Source organism: Paroedura picta, chromosome 5, assembly GCF_049243985.1.
Source record: "Paroedura picta isolate Pp20150507F chromosome 5, Ppicta_v3.0, whole genome shotgun sequence".
In the NCBI taxonomy this organism is placed as follows: Eukaryota; Metazoa; Chordata; class Lepidosauria; order Squamata; family Gekkonidae; genus Paroedura; species Paroedura picta.
The window spans coordinates 44,492,022-44,511,904 of record NC_135373.1 but is presented as its reverse complement, the minus strand read 5'-3'; the positions used below and the strand labels follow the sequence as shown (position 1 = coordinate 44,511,904).

Sequence of the window (19,883 nt, the reverse complement as noted above, 5' to 3'; positions counted from 1 at the left end):
GGGGAAAGATCAAGGATGATGGGGCAGGAATTTTGGGTGGGGGAGCCAAAAGTGCTGAGACATGGGAGAGCAGGGAACCCAGCATTGTTAAAAACCCAGTTGTCTGGCATCCTGCAACCTCATGCAGAGCAGGACTCGGTGGGATGGGAAGATGGTTGAAGCTTCCCCCACCTGCTTTCTGAAATGGTTATAACCCTGCAGAGCAGCTATTTGACCTGTTGGGTCAGCTGTGTTCCCTCAACGGGGTTTAAATCTTCATGCTGTGGGCCAGTCCAAATGGAGGGCTTGTATACCTGGCATGTGAGGTTTAAAACATCCTTGGGACTCCATTCACAAAACCCCCAGAATGGATGGCCTGGCTTGGTCCTGAAATTGACCATCAGGATAGATTTGTCCTGTCTACGCTTTCACACCCATTTTACATCCAGCACCAAAGTGGCTGTGGTGGTTTGCAGTGCTAGTGGATACAACTTGGATGTCCTGGACATAAAGGGATGACTGACCTTTACCCTGCTTGCAGGCTTTGCAACAAGAAACTGTGGGGAAACATTTAAGAACTCTGGGATATTCGTCCCTTTTGTTCCTTGACATGTGCTGTCCATTAACAAGCGCTAAAGTAGTACCTGTAATGTAAAATAACAGACTAGAACTGAAGGAAACACAGCAAGGGGGGCAGAAATCCTCTGGAAAAGAAGTACTTAAAACTTTCTTTAGATCTGAACATTGATTGATTAGGGGAATAAGAAAACCACTTTTCTTGATTAAGGGAATAAGAAAACCAGTTGCAGAACAGATCCACAAGAGGTATGCCTTGATAATCAGAATAAAAAGCCCTGAAATGTAGGTAGGTATGACTCGTCCCCGTTATACATATATGGGGTGAAGACTGAAGCAACAGTTGCTAGCCTAAGGTCTTTGAAACAGAGGTGAGATTTGAAGTAGGGATTTCACTGAGTAGATAGGCTGTTTGGAAAGGTATGGAATAACCTTTGGTATGCACGTTCATCTCACAGTTTCTAGTAAATAGTATTTGTGTCCTGTTTGTGATGACCGGCTAGTTTAAATGGGTCATGCGTCTCGGGTGAGAACATTCCCACAGCCCTTCTGTTAGGCAAGGCAAAATGGATTGGCTCCAGTAATGGAGTTTGGGACATCAAAAAGAAGGGGGGTTTTGGGCCAACAACATTTGGATGAATGTCTTATTGGGACCTAACTTAGAACAGGTTCACAGGAAGGCTATGAAGTCTGAGAAACAAATTCTTTGAGGAAAGTTGAAAGGCAGTGTGCATCCTGGAGAAGATGGAAAACATGATCTTGTTCTTCAAAAGAGGGGAGATACACACTTTTCTTCTGGTGGCAGTACGAGATCTAGAGGAGGGTGGGGTTGTTGAATGTTAGGAGAAACTTCTAAATGGTTAAAGTGATCTAACAGTCACACATGAAGCTGCCTGATCCTGAATCAGACCATGGGTCCAATTGACTCAGGCTGGAAGTGACAGCCCACAGTGTCTCAGGCAGAGGCGTTTTCTATCACCAACAATGTGATCCTGTTAGCTGGAAATGCCAGGAATTGAACCTAGGGGCTTCTGCATGCAAAGCAGAGGTGCATCCACTGAGCTGCTGCTCCTGCTGTTACCTAGGGCTGATGTGGCATACTGGTTCGAGTGACCGAGGATAACCAAGTTCAAATTCCTTATTCAGCCATGGAAGGCTGATCACAGTCTTTCAGCCTAAACCACCCTCAGAATATAAGTGCTGTGAGTGAGGATGCCAGCCTCCAGGTGGGACATGGGAATCTCCCAGAATTACAGCTCCTCTCCAGAGCTCAGTTCTCCTGGAGAAAACGGAAGTGTTTGAGGGCAGACTCGATGGTATCGTACCCACTGAGGTCTCTGTCCTCCCCAGATTCCATCCCCAAATCTCCAGGAGTTTCCCACCCTGGATCTGGCAACCTTATCCTCCTGTCCCCCACCAGTGAGCAAGGGGAACCTGGCAACCCCAGCTGTGAGGACTGAATGGAGGGAAGGGGGGAATTACATGAAAAACTATTTGGGGTTTCTGATCAGGGAGAAAAGTGGTATATAAAGAATTATTATATATATTATTAATAAAAGAGCAGCCTCTGTCATTGGAGGATGTCCTACTTTCAGATTCCTTACACTGAGCAGGGAACTGGGCTAGAAGGCCTCTGTGACCTCTGCCCAAGTGCAGGGGGACCCAGTCTCAATTGGGGCCACAACTATAGCCAGAATGGCTTTGAACTCTCCCCCACATTTGCCCTGGTGGAGTCACCTACTCCCCCTCCTTCCACACCTGCTTGGAGGGGAGGCATTTACAATGGAGAAAAAGGTGTGGGGAGGGGGGAAATTGACCCCTTTCCCCAAAGCTGCCTTCACAATCCAGTCCAGGTTCCCGGGAGTTTGTTTTCCAGGCCAAATCACACACCGTTCTCTTCACAGACTTCCAGCATTGAATGAACTTTGGCTCCCATTTTAGCGTGGGTTTCGCCACCCAGGGATGGTATTGGTGGGATTTTCTCCTGCAGGAGCTGAAATAATCTCGGGCTATCTATACTCCGTCATACCCAAACACCTGTTCCAGGGTAAAGACCGACGCAACGCTCATTCCAAGTACAGGCGATTGCCAATGAACACGGTGGCTCAATCATTAATGCTGGCACCAAGCAATCAGGTTCAGCAAAGCAGATGATGCCAGCTAGACGAAAGACAAATTGATGTCATCTTGTTGTCGGTCCTAGAAATGCAGCCTGATCCTTAGATCTTTTCAGCCCTTTTACGCCAACTGGGAGCATTTGGCATTGATCTTTTCCTTGCAACACCCAGAAGGCCATCCGTTCGCATGCAGGACATGCCTGCCACCTTGGCACGAGAAAGTCCTCGATTGCAAACTCTTGAGGAGGAAGGGGAGGAGAATAGCGACACCCCTCTTGGCTTCAGCCCATAGGCAGACCCCTTTGGTGCAAAGGATATCACTCACAGCTAGAATTAGTCGCTTTGCAGCCAAAGCAAACACAGACCGCAATACCAAGCCTTCTGTTGATTTAGTATAAAGGAGGTCTTGGGCTGTGCTCTGGTCAACCGTGTGAGCCAAGCAAACCGGTTGGACAGAACGAGAACAGCCAGAGTTCGAAATGGGGCCTCTGCGCAGAGGAAGTCTGATAGGACAGGTATATTGTTTCAGAGTTTGAGCAGAACGGTTAAAGAAGAGCAATTACTTCAAGTATAAAAGGGAGTCAAGGCATCCCCCTGCATCAGACTTCAGTTGCAATCCTATGCATACCTACTTGGGATGCAATCCCTCTGAATTCAGTGGGACATTTCCTACCAAGTTTGCAAAGGAGGCATGCTGTAAATTGGCTTTGTCCTATAAGCTGAAAGGAAGGAGGAGTTGAGTGGATAGTCACAGGCTATTAGCTCTGATAGTTGTGCAGAACCAGCACGGGTTCGTACATGAGAGCCAGAGTGGTGTAGCGGTTAAGAGCGGTGGCCTCTCATCCAGAGAACTGGGCTTGATTCCCCACTCTTCCTCCATAGGCAGCCAGCTGGGGGATCTTGGGCCAGTCACAGTTCTCTCAGGGCTCTCTCAGCCTCATCTTCCTCACCAGGTATCTGTTGTGGGGAGAAGAAAGGAAGGTGATTGTAAGCTGCTTTGAGACTCCTTTGGGCAGTAAAAAGGGGGTACAAAACCTCAGCTCTTCTTCTAGCCTCCATGTCTTCCTCCTGCTGGGCTTTACAAAGGTCTCTGTGGCTACTGCAGGAAAGGGGAGGCTGGGCTATTCTAGTAGGCCCAGTCTAGCTTTCCTGTGATTAAGCCCCGTTAAGTAAAATGGGATGTAGATCTGAGCAGACTGCTTAGACTCGCTCCCTTAGTTAGGTACTCAAGGTTAGTTGCTTTCAGGCTGAAGTCAAGGCTGATCAATTTGGCTAGTTCAAGATAGAGGCTTAGTTTCTTAAAAGGTAATCTTGTAGCACCATCTATAGGCACAGTGCTTTACAGAAGACTTTCCTGCTCCCTGCTTGAACAAAGAGACAGAGAAATATCAGAGGCAGCAGAGCTTTCATCCCTTTGATAATAAATCTTGAAAGATTTTTTTTCATCCAGGGTTCGGGGATGCCAGTCCCCAGTTTTGCAGTGCTTTGGGGGCAATATGGGAACAGTGGGGAGAAGTCTGCTGCTCATACCTCTTTCCCCCCCTAACAACACCGTGGGGGACAAATTATTTGGAGGACAGAAATGCAGGACTGGGGGCATTTCCTGCTGTAGGGATGGGATGCTCTCCAGTAGGCAATGGGATGGGATGAAAAACTGTGGGTAGCCTCAGAGCTGGACATTCTGGAAGAAATAGCAGTGAATGGACTGTGAAAAATAAGTGCCAGTCATGGAAAACTTGGGGGGGGAAATGGGGGGGTTAGGCTAGTAGAAACTAAAAATATTATTTAATAGTCACTAATGTGAATCTTAAACAAACAGCTGTATTCTTTGCCAAAAGAAACTCCCCAAATTTGGGGCAGTACAGAAACTGGTAACAAGACTTGTGTCCAAATGTGGAAGATCCTGCTATTTCTATGCTTACTAAATTGATGCTTAGGGATATTGAGGATATAGAAAGGTGTCAAATAAAAGGTGACATCCTTAAGGAGTTGAGGCAGGATCCTGATCTTGTGTTTAAAAAGGCAGATAGCGGTTTGGCTTTCTTGGGTGTTTCCTCAGCCATGAAAAGCTTGGCAGGTGAGTGTAAGCCTTGGGATACAGACAGAAGCCGGCTTGGGCAGAGATGGTTCTACTAAATGAATATCCGGACCTATCTTAACATGCTTCACAATATTCTGAAACATTTTTCCCCCTTTGCACTTTTTCTGAAATGCTTGGGGTGGTATTCCAAGTTTATTCAAACGGGCGAGGCTGCGTGGAGGAGCCCCAGCTTGGCATGCAGAAGATCCCAGGATCTATTTCTAGTTCCAAGATCTCAGGGACCACTGCCGGTTGGAGCTCAGTTTGACGGGCCAGCGGCTGACTCCTGATCAGGCGGGGGTACTGCTTTAAAAATACTTAAGGCGTCTCCAGTAATTCTAGCCGGCATTTTCCAGACCTTTAAAGCCAGGATTTCGCAAATCATCAGTTCCGGGGCTACTTGATGCTCCCCTAAACCCCAAAGGCCGAGCCTCACGCCCCTCTCAAGAAAACCCCGGCCCGAGACAAGGGAAGGCCCGTCTACTGCGCAGGCGCGTGGGGCGAGGTCACGTGACCCGCCTGGGCTCTGTGTCGTATCATGTGACCCGCACTTCTCCAGAGAGGAAGACGATGGGCTTGGCGAAGGGCGCGCTCCCGCGGCTGGTGGCGTCGCTGCGGCCGGTGAGTGGCTGGGGCCTGGGCGGACAGGTGGGCAGCCTGCCTCTGTTCCCCCTCAGCAGGGCTCCCTTCGAAATGGGGGGACGTTGGCTCCCCCCAAAGTCCCTCTCCCAGTGCTCAGTGGAGACCTCCCGAGTTAGGAAGAATGTCTGGGCGACCTAGCGCTCAGTTCACGTGTCACAGCGAACATACGTACACCCCTCCTGGACTCCTGTTTGTAGAAGGTAGTGGGTTGTACGTTTGCCCGTTTGTAAGAGGCATCAGGTTGCATCTACAGCTGATTGTAAGAGGTAGTGGGTTGTTACAGGTGTAACACCTGTTTGTAGTGGGTTTCTCTGGCTGGCAAATAGGGAGGAATATTGAGGTCTCTATACTGGGAGTAGAGTTGAGGGAATCTGTGCAGAGACACTTCCAAGTGTGCATGAAAAAAAGGAGTTTTTTAATCTGGGACCTGCAAATGGTAATGTCTGGGTGATGTTCTCAAAGTAACGTGTGCAAATGCATTTTGATGACAAAGTGCCTTAGTGTCCTGATGTGAAAGTAAGCAAGTTAGTGTATAAAAGGATCTCAGCCAAAGCATAGCATAATATGGGGGGCTTGGGGCAGATGCTTTATGTGTATGTGGGGGGGGGGTCTTAGTTGACAAGCATTTTGGAGTCAAACAATCTGATTCTACAGAGCAGCCTGGAGAGTTGTGAGGTGCCAGCTCAGAGTGATAGGTGAGATAAGAGCCCAGCTGGCTGAACTATAATATCCTGAAAGTGTTTGCAGCCTTTTAAGAAAAGCTCAGCATTCCTGTTTTAAAAAGGGACAGGCCAGTGAAGGTCTTCAGGCTAGTCCATGCCCAAAACCTTCTAGTGTGTTAGTTGTCCTGACTAAGGGGATAGATGAGATGAGTAACTGTTTTGCCTCACAGTCTGCTACTGAAGGCTCTAGGTTGGAATCCAGCTTTTCTTGTTTACAGCTGTGGTAATTTGGACATTTGTTTCAGCTGTGGGGTGATGAACTGATGCTGTCAAATTGTTAAGGGGCTTGAGGGCTGGATGTGTCAGACATATCCCCTGAGTTGTGGTTAGCTCACCTGTGGCCTTGGTGACTAGAATAACTATGATCCTTCAGTGTCTCATACATTAGACATGCTAAATGATAGGATGTGTGAAAATGTATTGCTAACCCCTACTATGATTTATTTCCATCCATCCACCCATCCCTTTTTCTTACAGCTCAGTTCAACAGCTGGTACACTTCCCAAGTACGTGAAAATTGTTGAGGTTGGACCAAGGGATGGCCTGCAGAATGAAAAGGTAATTAAGAATATCAGCAGTGCCCTGTTAAGTCAGACACCAAATCCAATACAGAATCTGGTTTTGCACGATCTCCTGAGGGTCAACAAAGAGAAACAGAAGCCTTCCCAAGGCCGCCCTTCAGCACTGGTATACTGCCTCTGAATGTGGAGGTTTCTTTAACTCACCATGGTGCAGCAGCAATTAATGGCCCTTCTCTCCCGTAAACCTGTCTAATCCCCCTTTAAAGCCATTTGTGCTCATGGTCATCTACCCGACCATGCTACTGTCTGTTAGAACAACATCAAGCTGAAGATTTTCCTCCCCGCTGAAATAGTTGAACCAACTGTTCAGCAATTCCACCTTCACCTTGCATTCTGATTTCCATTTTCTATGCAAATCAAACACAGTGGTTCACAGGAGCATGCTAAGGGTAGGTTAGTGGCTCATGTACAACCATGGGTTAAATCTCAGCTTGGTTGTGGATTCCTGGACAGACTATGACCCTTGGCCAAACTATGTTCACACAGGCTCAACTTGTTTTTAGCCTTTTGGTAAGACAGTTTTCATCTTAGGCTATCTGTAAACTGGCTGTCAGCTGCCTCTTCTGATGAAAACATGGATGACTGCAGAAACCAGATCTCATTTTTGACACATGTGAACTCTTTGTAGTTCTTGATATATTGAATCTGTCATACCTGTGACATACAGGCAATAGCATCTGGAATGGCTGTGGGATCTCGGGTTGGATGCACCCTGTATTATGTGGACTTATATCTGTAAAATGGAGAACAGGAGGGGGGCTGGCACTGCCAAGAGAATGGTCTCAAAATGCCATCATCTCAATATGAAAGAACTAGGTGGAGGGGCCCTGAGGGCCTGTGGTGGAGATGTAGTATTTATTGTAGTCAGGCAGAGTAGACCAGTGATAGGATTGCTGCTTTGAAAGCTGGAGGTTCCAGGTTCGGTCTGTGGCATCACCAGTTAATGTGCGCTTGGTGGCAGGTGCTGAGAAAGCCCTTTCTTTGCTATAGACCCTGGGGGTTGTAAGTACTCAGAGCAGACAGTAGAAAGAGCTAGTGTGAGGTGGCTTCCTAGTTCCCCCAGTGGGGACTGCTCAGTCGGGTAAAGGTGAGTGCTGACGTCTTTGAAGCCTTGGCTCTGCGGTAACCTGAGAGTGGCCAGGGAACATTTGTGTAATATTGATTCTGTCGTGTTTACCTGTTCTAAAGTCAGTTGAGCATCAGTGGGTTGCAACACAGGGCCATTTTTGCTGACTAGGCACTTGGCCAGGCAGGCAAGCTCCCAGTGATGGGAAAGGAGTTCAAGCAGGCATTTCAAGTACCTTAATGCTGTACAAGATGCATGATACTTGCATCTTGTGTGCTACTCAAGAGCAGAACCTTCACTTTTTGCCTCCCTTCTGTGCAGTCCACTTTCCTGTCTGCTACTGGTGCTATAAGCTTCTCACTTTTCTCAGGGTTTGTAGGTGATCATTTTATATTGCCATTTGGATTGAGCCCCCTCCCAATTAACTGCTGACATGGGCAAGCTCAAAAGATAGGGTACTGAATCTAGTTATTGCAGTGTTTGGGGCTGAGTGTGTTGTTGTTGTAAACCTAAGTGTTTCCTTAGGGTTTGTGGGAAAATTCCAGATATATCTGGGTGCCCCTCCCCAATATTTTTATCTGTGCATGACAGGGTCATGTTCAGAATTAAATGACCTACAAATATGGCAAAAATCACAAGATCTTTGTGTGTCTCCAAATTGTGTGAAGCCAGATGCATTAATGAATTTGGCTGATTTGTAAATATTTTCTGCTTTCACTTTTTGAAGCTTCTGCAATGAGGACTAGAAAGTTGCTTTTTAGAAAATTAATGCTATAATCATATTTCAAGAAACTATAGGCCTCATGTAACAGCAGCAAGGTTCAATCCATATGTCACACACCCTGATTTATTTTACATGAAATAAATGTGTTGCTTAATTTTTAAGTCTGACCATATTTGGCACAGTCCAGTCCCTAACATTTTATGCATCCAGATATGAGCCTTTCTAAAAAAGGATGGGAGAGTTATGGCGTGAATGAAATACACCTGTATTTGTGTTCCAGTTTGAGATTAAAAGAAGGGGGAAATAATGTTAAGAACTTTTTGTAAATGAAGAATGTTTCTTTTTCTTTTTCCTTTGTAGAACATCGTCCCTACTCAAGTGAAAATAGACTTCATTAATATGCTGTCAGAAACTGGTATTTCAGTCATTGAAGCAACCAGTTTTGTGTCTCCTAAATGGGTCCCTCAGGTTAGTAGCAGTAATAAGTTTTTCTCCTTGAAGTTGGGTAGTGGAATAAGTGTGCAAGTTGGGTAGGGGTGCAAGACACATTGCTTGTGCTTGTACATGGGAGACAGAGGCTTGAACTTTTGCTGGTCAACCTAACTTCCTTCTTCCTTGAGAAACTGAAAAAAGATGGGGGGGACCTTCACAATTGAGCCCTGAACTATTGGTTTAATTATTGTCGTTGAAACATCAGTGGGCTGTTTCCATATTTTACTATGGGCTGAGCTCTGCAGCTTTGGCACTGAAGGAATTAAAAATCTGCAGCTGGACAGTCCTCGTTCTGTGCTCATTGAGCAATTGGAGCAGATTCATTCTCTGTCCTTCTGCGTTTTTAACTGTCTTGCATCATTTTGTTTGAGCTTTGCTAGTTATGGAAAGAGAGCCTCTTGTGGCGCAAGAGCCTCTTGTGGCGCAGAGTGGTAAGGCAGCCGTCTGAAAGCTTTGCCCATAAGGCTGGGAGTTCAATCCCATCAGCCGGCTCAAGGTTGACTCAGACTTCCATCCTTCCGAGGTCGGTAAAATGAGTACCCAGCTTGCTGGGGGGTAAAATGGTAATGACTGGGGAAGGCACTGGCAAACCACCCCGTATTGAGTCTGCCATCAAAACGCTAGAGGGCATCACCCCAAGGGTCAGACATGACTCGGTGCTTGCACAGGGGATACCTTTACGTTTACCTTTACCTTTTAGTTATGGAAAGAGCCCCGAAAACCTGTTCCCCATCCTCCAAAGCAAGCATTTCCTGAGATCTCAGCAGGCGTTGCCCATGCCAGTTCCACATAGCTCTGCCATCACGAGGGCTAGGAACTGGTCTGCTGTTCTCACTAGCCCAAGCAAGCGAGCAGGGAGCAGGGTCAGTGTACCCCTGGGCGTTTGTCCCTGTAGGCTCTGATGGAGATCTGGGTTTTCACATACGGCTCTCTCATACTTTCCAAGCATGGAATCAGAAACTGTGAGAAGCTTAAGGTGTTGGTGATGAAGTGGCAACCCCAGGGAGGAGAATACTCTTTGATGTCTTCAGGTCATTTGGGGAGGTTCAAAGCATTGAGGCTGGCGTTTTTGTGTGTATGTGTTGGAGCCTAAGCATTTTGTAATGTGCCTTTAAAAATATATCCTTTGTATTCCTGTGTAGATGGCAGACCACGCTGAAGTCATGCAAGGCATTCGCAAGGTTTCAGGCATCAGCTATCCTGTCCTGACCCCAAACCTAAAAGGTTTCCAAGCAGCGGTAAGGATGGGCTGCAAGGCAGAGACTTCAAGGATTGGAAGTCTAAAAGAGGGAAATGTATGGCTACACATCTTATTTTTTTTGTGATTTTGGAGCTCCATATATTGGTGGCTATACATCTTATTTTTGTGTGATTACAGAGCTCCGTATATCGGTCTTATTTTTTGTAACTAAAAAGGTAAAGGTATCCCCTGTGCAAGCACCGGGTCATGTCTGACCCTTGGGGTGACGCCCTCCGGCGTTTTTGTGACTACAGAGCTCTTTTTTTTTTTGTCTTATTTTTTTGTGACTACGGAGCTCCGTATATCGGTGGCTGCACATCTTATTTCTTCGTGACTACAGAGCTCTGTATATCGGTGGATACACATCTTTTTTTTGTATGTGTGACTACGGAGCTCTGTATATTGGTGGCTACACATCTTATTTTTTTGTCATTACGGAACTCTGTATATCGATGGCTACACATCTTAGTTTTTCGTGACCACAGAGTTCCATTTTATTTGCGGAGCTCCTCTGTTTGCGAAGGCTGTCCATTTATTTCAACAAACAGAGCAGTTTCAAGCCTTCACAGCTGTGCAATTCATAGCAATCCAGTTCACCAGTTACAGCACCTGCACACACAATCCACATGCAATAATCGCTTTGTTCTTTATAAGTGAATTGAGTAATTCTCACGTTAAACGGACACATGTACAGCTGAACATGTGATAACAAGCACCAGATTTATCCAGTTACTGATCCCCTGCCTCATTCCCAGAATGAATGTGTGTTGGCTGTTTCTTGCAAACAGATGTACGCACATACAGGCAGGATGTATGTCTGTTCACCGTAAGCTTATTTAAAGGCACACACACCCAACTTGACTTTATAGCCCATTGTGTTCTGAAAGTTGGGGGCTTGATCTTGAGGCTCCTGCCTTCCGTCTTGCCACAGAAGTGAATCTCGCCGGGTTCTCTTGCTGGCTGAACTTGTACATTCAGAATACTTTGTAGACCATGACACAGAAATGTAAAATATCCCATAAAAATTCAGTTTCAAGAGGCACAACCAGACCTTATTCCAAGAGCCAACACAGATGCAAGGATATTGTGAAGTTTTTTTGGCGGGTACCCAGTTTGGGGCTTCGATTGAGTCTCTGGGGCCCGGGGAAGGTATTTGCTAGATGCAGCCTTCAGTTTGTCATTGAGCACTTCTGTAAGCTCCTCCCCTTCTCTGCCCTTCACCCCCAGGTGGCAGCAGGAGCCAAAGAGGTGTCGATCTTTGGAGCGGCCTCAGAGCTCTTCACGAAGAAGAACATCAACTGCTCCATTGATGAAAGTCTTCAGCGATTTAGCGACGTGCTGAGCGCAGCAAAAGAAGGCAACATCCCTGTCCGAGGGTGAGAGAGAGATGGATAGATGCCGGCTTTGAGGACTTATGGCCATCTCTACTTGTTCACCTGCTGGGGGGTAGACAGCAGAGGGGCAGCTTATGTGTGGGGAAGGGAGTGAAGCAGGAAAGGACCCAGCTTTTCTGCCTTGGGGTGTGGGGGGCATGACTGGGTGATAGAGTGCTTTGTCTGCCGAAATTTCCAGGTTCAGTCCATGGTCTCTCCTGTTAAAAGGATCCAGTAGGAGATGATGGGAAAGACCTCTTAACCCTGAGACCCAAGAGAGATGCTGCCTATCAGAGTATATGACACAGTTGTTAATAGACCTATTGACTGACTTCATAGAAGGCAGCTTCACAGTCAAGCTGGGAAGACCCAGGACGTAGCCCTGCCCTCCTTTCTCCCCGCCATGTCCCCTTGGCCAGGTGACTCTTGAGGCAGCTGCCGTTGCTGCTCCGGCCCAGGCAGATGTGAGTCACCTCGGCTTGGGAGCCTCCTGCCATCCAGCAGCAGTTTGTGCTTGTTGGTCTGGTCTTCTGACCAGGTAAGGCTGGTCCAGGAGAGGTTGCTTCTCAGCACAGGTTTAAGTTATGCCTAGGTTTCTCTTGGCCAGCTTTTGCTAAAGCTCCCCATGCTGGGCTGGGGGGCAGAGTTTCTGGTGTGAGGAAAGCTATAATAATGTGAACTTTCTCCTCCTGCTTGCAGATATGTCTCCTGCGTCCTTGGCTGTCCTTACGAAGGAAAGATTTCTCCTGCTAAAGTAGCAGAAGTGAGTGTTCGCCATACTTTTTAAATGTCTGGTATTCAGGAGTGTTGTGGTATAAGTAGGTCTGATTGGTACTAAGCAGGATGCTGGTGTTGTGTTAGGAGATGAGGATTTCAGAAGCACATTTGCCATTCAGCTTAGCACATTTAGAGCAGTGCTTTACCTAGTGAATGACTTTGGGCTCCAGCTGCAGCCATAGTAGATGAAATTCCTTTGGATGGGGGATGTCTTGCAGCTTAACAGCAGAAGATGAATATGGAGAACGGAGCAAAGAGGCTTCCTTTAGCGTGAGATCTCTTTGAGGGACTGGGAACCTGAAAGTGAGATCCGTCTCCTGTAACTCTTCTGTCCTTTGCCAAAGGTATCGAAGAAAATGTATGCCATGGGGTGCTATGAGATTTCCTTGGGTGACACCATTGGAGTTGGGACGCCTGGAAACATGAAAGAGATGCTTTCTGCAGTCATGAAAGAGGTTCCCGTTGGGGCTCTTGCAGTTCATTGCCACGATACCTACGGACAGGCCCTTGCCAACACACTGGTGGCGCTCCAGGTGAGTTTCTCCCCAGTGTTTAAGGCTCCACAGATGAAAGTACCATTAGCTAAAAAAAAAGGTGGCTCAAGTAATGCACCCAAGCCGCATAAGGGACGTCACCCAAAGAAAGTACCTTGTTAGCTGTTCTAACACCTCCACCATCAAACCTGCATGGAAAGTGGAATCTATTCATAAAACTCATCAAGAAAGAATGTTTGCGCCCTGTCTGCCATAACCTCATTCTTCAGAATTGTGTCTTGCATTCATAGCAACTTCTGATGCCCAAAATGAACAAGGTTTTTGGGGTTGAAAGCAGTGAGGGAAGGCAGATTTTCCTAAAATCACATCCTCAGATTTGAGTTGCTCAGTCTTACATCCCCATACATTCTTGAAGAGAAACATGGCAGGCAGCAACTAGAGAGATTTTGTTTCTTTCACAGATGGGTGTGAGCGTGGTTGATTCCTCAGTGGCCGGCCTCGGGGGCTGCCCCTATGCACAAGGGGCATCTGGGAATGTGGCAACTGAAGATATGGTGTACATGCTTCATGGCCTGGGCATCCATACAGTAAGTCTGCTGTTTTAATTTCTGCTCATTTCTTTAATTGGAAGCGGGAGCTTTTTGCTGGGTTTAAATATGTTCTTTGCTTTAGAGGCAGTGTTAAGGAGTGTTTGTTCTGTCAGTCTTTTGGATGCTGGAGGCTTGCAGCTTCAGCCTTTCCTTGTACTTTAGTTATTTGGATTTAAATGTTGGGTATGCTGGCCCTCCTTATGACAGCTTGAGTGGATAACAGCATTAAAATGTGCAGTACGTTAAAACTATATTCAGGATTTACAAAAACTTTAAACAATACACTAGGACAACCAGTGTCTAAAACACCCTGTGTATAGCCAGGAAAACATTCCCTTATGCTGAGGAAACACAGACCTGCCCTAAAAGTTCTCCAGCATAACCCTGTTTTTCAGCCTGGGAGATAGAGGCCTGGGAGATAGAGGCCCCCCATGGCTTCCTTCAGGAGTCTCGTATCTTTTGCATTAACACTTTCTGACCTGCCTCTTAGAAAAGCTCCCAGGTCAGAACAAAAAAAAGCTTCGAATTAATCATAGCTAAAACAGCAGAAACAACATATCAGACATAGCAATAAAAGCATTGCGGGGGGAAGTTATGCAAATATATGTCATTCATTGAAAGATTGGGGAGATAAAGCCATCTTCACCTGACGTCAAAGAGGGAAGAGTATGTTACACCATTAAGGCTAGGAGATCGTTGGGTACATAGTTCTGTTTTGACTGACGGTATGTAAATTAGAAATGAAGTGAACCGTGTAGCTGCCATGTGATAGATGCCAGTCATCTCTACCCTCCCCCTTCCCTCCCCCCAGGTCTGTCATTCTGAGGTTTGCTATTGATAGAAGTGCCATCTAGTCGGGAGACTCTTGATTAGTCTCTTAAGATGTGGAAATGGGCAATTGCACCTTCTCACCTCATAGAGGTCTGTCCGAAACATCACTTGCTGCAGATCAAGCTGATACTAAAGTGACAGCAAGAGGGGACAGTTTAAAAGTTGGCAACCCAATCTGTTGGAAAGATTCAAGATATTAAATTTAGCTGGTTAATACCTACACGCAACTAAAAACCTCACTATATTTGCCTATCTGAAACACAGGAAAGTGTGAAAGCCTCCCAGTTAATAGAAGGTGCTGCTTATTGTTAGAACAGAAACCATTTTTGTAATTCCCATTTCTGGTGACAGTTGTGGACGCTTGAGCTTCTGACTTCCCTTGTGGGTTTATTCTTCCCTTGTGGGCTTTATTGGCTTTAGCTGAAGCTGGAGTTACAGCTAAAACATGTAAACATAGCTTTATTCCCAATTCTGTGGAGGCTGTGGGCCCTCTTGGAATTTTGAGAATAGGAAGTGAGCATCCCCACAAGATGGGCAGCTGTAGCAGGCAGGCCCAACCACAGAGTTGGGAAGGTTGTGAGTCTGTCGTTCCTGGCTGATGCAAAGGCGATTCCTCTTAGACTTTTCTGGAGTATCTCCTGCTCAGCTGAAGTGTAGGAGAGTCAAAACTAGCTCTTTACTTGAGAGGGGAATCAAGTGGTTGCTAGGAAACCCTTTGCTAGGCCCCATGTTGAGGCTCACAGCCTGTAGGTTCACTGGGCAAGACACCCTTGGGCAAGTGGGTCCATTACAGATGGGTTCCTGTTTTCAGAATTTGGGTTCAAATGCTGGTATATCACCAGCTTTTATTAATTTTCATATAGGATAGATAAAGAAAAAGAGAATACGATCAGATTATATTCCTATGAAATTATTGCCTCACTGATAATCTAGTACATTTATTACCTATCTATATAATCTATAGAAACGCCCTAGTTCTTTGAATTTCTCTGAAGGCCTATCATTCATTAGACTGGTCAATGTAGCCATTTTAGCTAACTCCCCCAGTTTGTCCAACCAGTCTGTCACTTTTGGTGTTTCCTGTTGTTTCCAAAGTTTTGGAAGCAACAAAGAATTTGGGTTCACAGGCAAAATCAGTCACATTTCTCTCTCCTCTCCCCCGTTCCTTAGGGTGTGGACCTGCCAAAGCTCCTGGAAGCAGGCTCCTTCATCTGCAAAGCGTTGAACAGGAAGACCAATTCAAAAGTGGCTCAGGCGTCTTGTAAACTGTGAAATGGACCGTGCCTTTACCAGACTTGCTGGTAGCAAAGGGGCAGCCTGGCGTCTGCTATGTGGGCCAGCTGCCCTAATTTTCTCGAAGCACTCTTTGCCAGCCTTGAGGCGAGGTGGCAGGACAGAAGGTTTACAGTTCAATTGTTCTGGGAAGCTGGATGCACTTGAACCTTGGCTGGAACTCTGGGGCCTCTTTGAAGAGAACTCGGGATGCCGCTGGCCTCCCAGGATCAGACGTTGCTGGGGGAAAGCAGCTTTCCTTCCGGCTGTTTCACATGCCCCTGCTGGGCCAACTTTGCAGTTGGGGGCAATGCTGTATGGAAGAAAACATCCTCTTGGGAGGCACTGCCAATCAAACTGGGAATCTTCTCAGCCTCAATAGGTCCCTGCACCCAGTCCCTTCTCTGCAGTATTTCAGAACACAGAGCCGTCAAAGCCAGGCAGCAGTAAACTCATCGATGGGGCAAAAACCAGAGGAGCAGAACCAGTGTATAAATTATGCCACTTGCAGATTGATGCAGAGCTACTGAGTTGCCATTAAGGTAATCTAACCAAAAGGCTGTCCTGCAAAATCCCTGTCTTTCTCCACTTTCTGCTGCCTGGCCTTTTGTGAGGGGAGAGCGCTGGCCGTTTTCTCTAGAAGATCACCAGTTAACACACTTGTGGTACAAACGTGTGTTTGTTCTGAAGAACCCTGTGAGGCAAGAAATGATGAAATCTTGTTCCTTTTCCGGACAATATTACTCCTGTGAACTTACTTCCTGGCAGCCAGTTGACTGGAAAAGATATTTCTTCCCACTTGCTCTATTTTATTAAAACCAATTTTTCCTTTCAATCTATTTAAGAACTGTTTAGCTCCCCAATAAAGGAGGTTTCTGTTTCAGCCAACTCTTTTCTTTCATAGTCATTACCTGGACACACAAACCACTCAAATATATCTTCTAGTTCCTGAATATGTTTTACACACCGATAGATAAAAATACTGTCATGTTCTGTGATTACCAGAAAAGCTGGTTGCTGTTTATATTTTTGTAAGGGAGCACCTCCACCTCCCAAAAGGTAGCAAAGCCCTATGCCAGGTTATCTGCATGGGTTTTTAATGTTTAAGATTTTTCAAACCCTTTCAGATGAGGGGTAGTGGCCTACCTGAGAGAGCTCCCTTGTTTAGAATCATAGAATCATAGAGTTGGAAGGGGCCATACAGGCCATCTAGTCCAACCCCCTGCTCAATGAAGGATCAGCCCAAAGCCTTTTAAAAAAATTTCCCCTCTCCCTAGTGGTTTCCATTGTTCTTTTCTCCTCACAACAACCCTGTGAGGTAGGTTAGGCCATGATTGGCCCAAGAGCTCCCACCATGCTTCCTTGGCAGAGCAAAGATTTGAACCTGGGTTTCCAAAGCTCCAACCCACACTTTAACCACTACACCACAGTGTCTGTAGTGAGGTGATGGCAAAGTAGAGGAGCTGATATTCAAACAGCCATTCACAATGTTGTTGTTGTTTTTTGCCACGGCCCTTTTAGGAGCTCTTCTCAGGTCCCAGGGCCCCCAACAGTAGGTGGTCCACTTGCACAACGAGCTGTGCTAAAAAAGGCCTAAGCTAAAAGTGAAATGTACTCAATGTACCTTGTCTTATATCAGCCTTTCTCAACTTTTTTACCATTGAGAGATCCCTGAAACAATCTTCAAGCTTTGAGACACCCTAGAAATGGTGCGACCATGCAGAATATGGTTGGGAAGCATAGCTGTGTACATGCCCACCTGGGGCCCCTCCTCACTTCCTCCAGGCCCATCATTGGCCATTGGGGGGCAGGTCAACATGACCATATATGATCATATCACCTGATAATGTTCAACAAATTTAAGAATATATTTAAAATTAACTCTCACCCATTGGGGAAACCCAGGGCCACGACCAAGAGAAGCATGTGTGTTCATTTTTTCCTGTGAATGCATTAACTCAAGGACGCACAAAGGAATGAATTACATGGTTTTTCCTCCTTTGGTGAAGGTTGAACTTCCTAGCAATTAATATTTGACAAAAAGGGTATTTCATTGGTTCAGTTTCCAGGACCCCGATAAACCCCTTGACATTTTTTTTAGTCTGTGGCCTCCTTCAAATATGCCAGGGGCCCCCATGGGACCATATGGCCCCTGTTGAGAATGGCTGCTTTAAAGCATGAGCTGCCCTTATTCTACAGCTTGCCAGCTGATCTTCACGTTGCCTTCATTTCTAGGAGAGAGGGAATGATGCTGTTTCTCTCACACACATGTATGTGCAGCTGTTATAGGGCAGAATAATTACCCTGACAGGCTAGGAAAGCAAGTGGCTCTTAAGTCTGGTCTCTGGGCAAAGGCTCTAGGGGGGCACCGGGAGGTTGAAGCCCTGTGACTGGACGTCTCCCGATAATGCCTGCAGTGAGCCAACTCCACAGGCTCCAGGAAGGAAGCTGGAAGCCACAACTGTCTTATATTTAGACCTCTTTGGTGGTTCCAGCTGTGGCTTGGCATCTGCCTGGCTGCTCTTGAGTAGGGTAGGGAGAACCCAGGCAAAATTGGAAGTGGGTTTTAGCCTTGGGCTCTTTTCTTGATGTCAGGTCTTACCCCTGCAACATATACAGAGTGGTTCAGTGTATGCCTTTGACTGCCCACTGGGCCACTACAGCTTATATTCAGCATTCACAGCAAGGGATTCCTAGGGCAGTAGCTGTGACCAGAAGGCAGAAATCAGGCCCCAGCATCTCTTGAGCCAGCTGAGGTAGGGGAAAGACTTTCTCCACGGACACAATAGAGGGGGATGATGTCCTTTGGAAAGCTTGCTGAGTATGGCAGAATAAGGGCATTTTCAAGGATGACACACTGCATTTTGGGTAGGGAGGGCAGAATAGCAAGCTAAAGGAAAAGAGTTCTTGTGAATGTATATTTGCTGCACTTTATGCAAAGCAATTCACACAATTAAAATAGGAAGCAACCTTTTTGGATTCTCCATGCATGCATGGTTTTCAAAGCATATTTAGGAGTGTTGTCTCCAATCTATATGGTGATGCAGAGTTGAGAATGGCATGACTACCATTGCCCCCAGATTTACATCTATCAAAATCTGATTGACATATTTGGGAATGGATGAAGTGAGGAATATGGGCCTAATGAGGGATTGTGTGATCGCCATCTATGCTGTCCTTATCTGTTTTATATTGTACTAGATTTAAAGCCCATTTTACTGTAGATAAAATGGGCGCTAGATGGCATTGGCACTGGGCAAGGGTAGGCCTGGCTGGCGTAGCACAGGCCAGCACGGGGCCGCAGGAGGCTTGCCCCCCCTCCCCCGGCAGAGCGCAGAAGGTGTTGGGAGGGCCGGGGCTGCATGGAGGGGAAGCGGCGTACCTTTGGGCGGCGTTGGCTCCTGATCTGGCAGGTTTGTGGACGTCGTAGTCTGGGCGGAGCTGAGGCGGGCGGCGATGTTGTGGGCTGCGGGGCTGTCGGCGGCATGGTGTGGATGGCGGAGCGGCTCGGCAGCGCGCTCCGAGTCTGCGTGGCCATTGGTGTTGTGTGCGCGGCGGCGGCGAAGGGCGTCGGAAGCGGGGAGGCGGCGGCTGAAGTTTGTGGAAGTCGGTGGCAGCGGGGAGCCGGAGAAAGGCGGCGAACGGAGGAGCGGCAAGTGGGGAGTGGGGGTGGGAAGGGTGTGCCGGTTGGTGGCTGGGGATGTGGCGGGCGGGGACGGACGTTCGGGGTGGGGGTTGGAAGCGCTGGGGTGTCGTTTGGAAGGCCATAGGCAGGGTAGGGCATGCAGTGGGTGGAGGGGAAGGTTTTTCCCCGAAGTCCTGGGCCGTGGGGCAAGGCTCCTGCCCAGCAGCCATCCGGCAAGGATGGCTGTTTAGGCGGAGTGTGGAGTTAGCGGCGAGCTGTCGAGACGGTCCAAGTGTCCAACAGGGAGGCGCGCTTTGCGCGCCTCCCAATTGGACACTTGGCCCTGGAGTTGCACTCGGAGGAGCGAATCAGGAGCTGCAAAGCGGCTCCTGATTCGCTCCTCCGAGTTTTTATCCCGGACAGAGCCCGCCCTAACTCCTCCCTACCTGCCCTTACTGCTTTATTTAGTCCGTGGCGCCCACGGCGCCACGGACAGTTTAAAGATTTTATGGGTTTTTTAATACTGTGATTGTGCAGTGAACAGCCATAAGCCAGCTTGTCCGGGAGTTGCGGGATAAAAATATAATAATAAATAAGTCAGTGGTGACCCTGTTTGGCTTCTAAGATCTGAGAAGATCAAGATGGCCTAGCCTATCCACGTCAGGGCCTCCCGCATAGACAACCTACAAAATTAGAGAACAT

General features: G+C 47.1%; 1 protein-coding gene across 2 annotated transcripts; it reads left to right on the top strand.

Annotated features, from left to right (window-relative positions):
* Nucleotides 1-5,249: 5,249 nt before the first annotated feature.
* HMGCL (3-hydroxy-3-methylglutaryl-CoA lyase) lies at nucleotides 5,250-16,439 on the top strand. 2 transcript variants are annotated; one of them, XM_077337598.1, is made up of 9 exons: nucleotides 5,250-5,373; nucleotides 6,594-6,674; nucleotides 8,848-8,955; nucleotides 10,122-10,217; nucleotides 11,447-11,595; nucleotides 12,292-12,355; nucleotides 12,714-12,902; nucleotides 13,325-13,450; nucleotides 15,455-16,439. In XM_077337598.1, the coding sequence occupies exons 1-9, from the start codon at nucleotides 5,323-5,325 to the stop codon at nucleotides 15,554-15,556; spliced, it is 966 nt and encodes a 321-aa protein (XP_077193713.1). In that variant the 5' UTR covers nucleotides 5,250-5,322; the 3' UTR covers nucleotides 15,557-16,439. The 2 variants fall into 2 exon arrangements, with proteins under 2 accessions (XP_077193713.1, XP_077193712.1); XM_077337597.1 differs by having other exon boundaries at nucleotides 5,321-5,400.
* Nucleotides 16,440-19,883: the final 3,444 nt, after the last annotated feature.